Here is a 5,000-nt window from a genome sequence, read left to right as displayed (position 1 = left end):
AGCAGGAAAAAGATTAGACGATTCTTTGCGAAAAACAGACATTGAACACATCGAACTTACAGCACTTATTGATGAATTCGAAAAACGGTTGAAAATTCTAGACGATGTGCAATTAGAAGTGGAAAGTGCTTTAGGAAGCAACATTGATGAATTAGAAAGTGACATTGATGCTGCAGCTGACTTTCGTGACGGAAAGATGGACATACTTTTGAAGGCTAAAGGAAAACTTGGTTCTTTAGCGCAACAGACTAGTAATAGCGTTAACAATGAAATGACTCGTTTGAATAGTGCGACAAATAATAGTGATGTAAAATTACCAAAATTAGAACTTCCTACCTTTTCTGGAGACTATAATGAATGGCAACCATTTTGGGACAAATTTTCGGCAGTTATTGATTCATCTTCTATTCCAACCATCAATAAGTGTACCTATCTTCAATCATTAGTCAAGGGTGAGGCAGCATCTGCCATAATAGGACTTTCCTTAACTGAAGGAAATTATGAAAACGCTAAGGACATTCTACAAAAACGATTTGGTAGACCAGAAAGGATAATTTTTGGTCATATCCAAGACCTTTTACGAGGAAATTCTGTTTCGAAAGATAACTCAACTTCGGTAAAAAGCTTGTGGAACCTGTATGACAGCATACAAAATCATGTGCGCAGTTTGGACAATTTGAACATCAGTGGGCAGCAGTATGGCGTTTTCCTTACACCACTCATGTTGCATCAGCTTCCAGCTACAATTCGATTGGAGTGGGCCGGGAACGGCGAGGGGCACGAAGGAGACCTGGAATATCTCCTTACATTCTTGTTTGAGGAAATTCGTAGAAGGGAGCGATCCCAGACGTTCCAGCCCGAAAAATCCAGTGGATCCGGTCGTAGTGATTATAAGGAGAAGAAATACCACCCCACTGCATCTTATTTCGTTGTACATGATTCCAATTCTAAAAGAATATGTGTGTTTTGTGGTCAGACTCATTACGCAGATAAATGTGAGGATATTAGGTCCTTGAACTTTGAGGAAAGAAAAGATAAAATTAAGAAAATGGGACTTTGTTTCAAGTGTTTAGGTCGACATCTCTCGAGAGACTGTAATCATTCGTGTTACTTTTGCAAGGGATCCCACCATTCAGTATTGTGTAAACAAAAGATCAATCCAAAACAGACTGACCAGACAGCTGTTAGATCTGATGCTGACCCTCAGTGCATGTTGGACTCTCACATGTGCATTCACAGAAGTTAACCACACTTATGCAAGTTGTACATGTGATGGTTCGGGGTATCAAGGTCTGCATCATGTTTGACAGCGGGTCTGACAGATCCTTTATCACTAGAGACTGCGCTAAGAAACTTAGATTGAAAAGAGTTGACCAGATTAATCTAAAATATCATTGTTTTGGTGGAGATAGTGGAAAACCAGAGCAAAAGGAAGTTTTCCAATTAGAGTTTTTGGGAAATAAAATCAATTTAATTGGTATGAAAACTATTTGCGCCCCTATGTTTCGATCAGCAGTAGACAAGGAAGTACTGTCGGAGTTCCCTGACATCTCTTTTGTTGAAAATTATCAGATTAGTGAAACTGTCAAGGTAGATGTTTTGATAGGATTGGATTGGTATTAGTCTCTTATTAAAGATCAGAAAAGTTCATTATCCACAGGTTTGGTAGCTCAAAAAACTGTCTTTGGGTGGATGTTGTCTGGGGCTTGCTTGAGAGACCAATCTGGGGAAATTGTTCAAAGTAAAAAATCTCAGATAATGTTTTGTCAGACAGCAGTCTCTGATGGAACTGTTCGTAAAATGGGAACTAGAATCTATTGGAATTGATCCAGATGAGGTAAGTGATGAGAAGACTGAGAATGACTTTTTGACTTCCTTTTCAGATCAGATTGACTACAATGAAGGTAGGTACACTGTCAGGTTGCCATGGAAAAATGTGGGTTGCAAAAATTTGTTGTCAAACAATAGAGAGACTGCAGAAAAACGCTTGAAGAGCTTGACCAGGAAGCTGGATAAAGATTTATGCTTACGAGAGAAATATGACTCAGTACTCTCAGAATATGAAAATGAGGGTATCATCTCAGAGGTACCCCAAGGAGACTTGGAAATCGAGGACAGACCTATCTATTATTTACCGCATCGCCCTGTGGTGAGAGAGGATAGTTTGTCTACTAAGGTAAGACCAGTTTTTGATGCTTCTTGCAAAGGCATAAATGATTTATCCTTGAATGATTGCATGGAGGTTGGACCAAAACTTATACCAGATTTGGTACAGATACTTCTCCGATTCAGAAGATGGAAGTTTGGACTAACCGCTGACATCAGGAAGGCATTCTTACAAATCAATCTCTGTTTACCAGATCAAGATGTTCACAGATTTTGTGGAATGTCAATGGCCAGATTCGCACAATGAAATTTGAGAGGGTTTGTTTTGGGAATGCTTGCAGTCCATTTTTGCTCAATGCCACGATAAGAAAACACTTGTCGACCTTTGAAGTTTCACCCACCATTGAAGAGCTGAAAAGCAACCTCTATGTAGATGATTGGCTCACTGGAGCAGACCATGAAGAAGATATTTTGAACATGATGACTGAGGCACACTGTAATGCAGCAAGGAGGTTTTGAATTAACAAAGTGGACATCCAATTGCAAGGAGAAGAAAGATGACATATTGAAGACATTTGATGGATTTGTTGAGAACAGTACCAAAAAGGTACTTGGTCTTTCCTGGAATACAGAAGAAGATAGCTTTGTATTTGAAACATTACCAATCCAAGAGTCATGTCTTTTCACAAAGAGACTACTTCTGAGTATCACAGCCAGGTTGTCTGATCCTCTGGGATTTCTCACTCCATTCACAATCTCCTTAAGAATAATCTTTCAAGAGACATGGAGACAAGGATTTGATTGGGATGAAGTGCTCCCTGAAGAGATACAAAAGAAATTGAACAAGTGGATGGAGGACTTACAAGAAATAAAGAAATGGCGGATACCTCGCTGTATCACACTCAGGCTTTGGACAAGTGATGAAAAAAAACAGCTGTTGATTTATGCTGATGCCTCTGAAAAAGCATACGGATGTTGTGCTTACATGAAAACCACAGATGGAAACCAGATTAACATTTCCTTGATGATGTCAAGAGTCAAAGTGGCACCCCTGAAAAAGGTCACCTTACCCAGACTTGAACTATTGGCTGCTCTTTTAGGCGCAAGACTTTTGAAATATATTATAACCTCCCTTGAGTTGAACACTAACATTCGATACACCCTTTGGTCCGACTCTCAAATAGTATTAAATTGGATAAAGGGGGACCCAGCAAGATGGAAGCAATTCATCCGCAATCGTGTGATGGAGATTCAAAACTTGACTGACCCATCACATTGGAGACATTGCTCAGGTGAGACAAATCCCGCTGACTTTCTGACTAGAGGCGTGAGTCCTAGTGTCTTACTGACCTCACACAGGTGGCTAAGAGGACCTGACTGGTTAAAAGAACAACAGACACATAGTGATGAAGAGACACTCACTGAATATGACGTTGACTCAATACAAGAAGAACAAGAGATGATAGAGACACCAAATGTGTGTTCTGTTGAAACAGACACCACACCCCTTATAGATTTTGGAAGATTTTCTAGCTTTGGTAAGTTACTGAGAGTAATTGTCTTAGTATTGAGTTTTGTGAAAAAGGTACGAAAAATTAAGAATGACCAAAACAAGGAACTGACTGAGGCTAAACTGTTTCTGTTCAAATCCCTTCAGAATCAGTACTTCAGAGAAGAGGTAAGTTATCGTGAGAAGGGACGAGTCATTTGGAAAAGCTCGCCTTTGAGGCGGCTATCGCCTTTCTTAGGAGAGGGCGGTTTACTTAGGGTAGGAGGAAGATTGGAAAAGAGTCACGACTTATCATTTGATGAAAAGTACCCTATTATCCTACCTAAATGTCACGTGACACGGTTGTTAGTTAAGTCACAGCATGTACTGTTGAAACATGCTGGTGTTAACCTCCTTATGACTTCCTTGAGAAACAAATACTGGATTATGTCTCTTAGACAAATGGCAAAAAGAGTCATACGTTTCTGTGTGGAGTGCCAGTGACAGGACTCCAGGTTAATGGAGGAACGCACTGGGCTATTGCCTGAGAACCGTATATCCAAGGCCACACCTTTCAGTATTATAGGTGTTGACTATGCAGGACCCTTATTTTGCTCAGACAATGAAGGTAAGAAACTGTACATTTTGTTGTTTACCTGTGCGGTTACACGGGCTGTTCATTTAGAACTAGTGGATTCCTTGACTGCTGCTGATTTCTGCTTGGCGCTGAAGAAATTCGCATCGAGGCGGGCTATGCCTGCTGTAATCTATTCTGACAATGCACAAACCTTTAGGAAAGTGCGGGCATTGATTAACAAAGAACTTGGTCATGAAACTGTCAGGTGGAAGAAACAACCTGCGTTAGCCCATGGTGGGGAGGGTTTTATGAGAGAATGGTTCGTTCAGTTAAATCTAGTCTTCGGAAGTCCATTGGTAGGCGGTCAATCCCCCGAAAGGAACTTGAAACTGTTTTAACTAAGTTGAAGCTTGTATTAACTCTAGACCACAAATAGGGTCCTCTGAAAATGAAAGTTATTTAACACCTTCTCATTTCCTGATAGGAAGGGGTTGCCCACTAACACCGGTGGAGGTCACAGATCTAAATAAGGTTTTAGATTTACCTACTCTTGAGCATACAGGGTTACTTGACCAATTCTGGGCCGTGTGGAGATTAGAATACATTCGAACCCTGCCTGCTTTAAAAAGAAATAAACGTGGAAAACAGGGATTGTGTGATGGAAATTTGGTTCTCATCCAAGATCCTAATAAGAAGAGAATGATGTGGGATATGGGTCGGGTTCTAAGGCTGTTTCCTGGCACAGACGGGTGCGTACGAGCAGCTCAGATTCGAACCAGAAACCAAATTATTGACCGGCCCATTCAGAGATTGGTTCCATTGGAATTG

General features: G+C 40.6%; 4 protein-coding genes across 4 annotated transcripts in view; 3 read left to right on the top strand and 1 right to left on the bottom strand.

Moving 5' to 3' along the window:
- The window catches only part of LOC144957578 (uncharacterized), a 1,299-nt gene extending 53 nt beyond the window's left edge, over positions 1 to 1,246 (top strand). The window contains exon 1 of the mRNA XM_078888923.1: positions 1 to 1,246. This exon is cut by the window's left edge and continues 53 nt beyond it. Coding sequence (XP_078745049.1) covers positions 1 to 1,246 — 1,246 coding nt within the window.
- The window catches only part of LOC144957907 (beta-1,3-galactosyltransferase 1-like), a 126,653-nt gene that overhangs the window by 61,023 nt on the left and 60,630 nt on the right, over positions 1 to 5,000 (bottom strand). The gene's annotated exons all lie outside the window — the stretch shown is intronic.
- On the top strand, positions 1,784 to 2,413 carry LOC144957577 (uncharacterized). Its single transcript, XM_078888922.1, has one exon. It carries the CDS (start codon positions 1,784 to 1,786, stop codon positions 2,411 to 2,413), a length of 630 nt encoding a protein of 209 aa, XP_078745048.1.
- On the top strand, positions 2,606 to 4,099 carry LOC144957576 (uncharacterized). Its single transcript, XM_078888921.1, has one exon. The coding sequence runs from the start codon at positions 2,606 to 2,608 to the stop codon at positions 4,097 to 4,099; it is 1,494 nt and encodes a 497-aa protein (XP_078745047.1).

The sequence above is a fragment of the Berghia stephanieae genome, chromosome 12, assembly GCF_034508935.2.
Source record: "Berghia stephanieae isolate SIO BIC M18660-M18661 chromosome 12, UCSD_Bste_1.3, whole genome shotgun sequence".
NCBI lineage: Eukaryota > Metazoa > Mollusca > Gastropoda > Nudibranchia > Aeolidiidae > Berghia > Berghia stephanieae.
The sequence above is the reverse complement of the archived record's forward strand: the minus strand, read 5'-3'. Positions and strand labels throughout refer to the sequence as shown.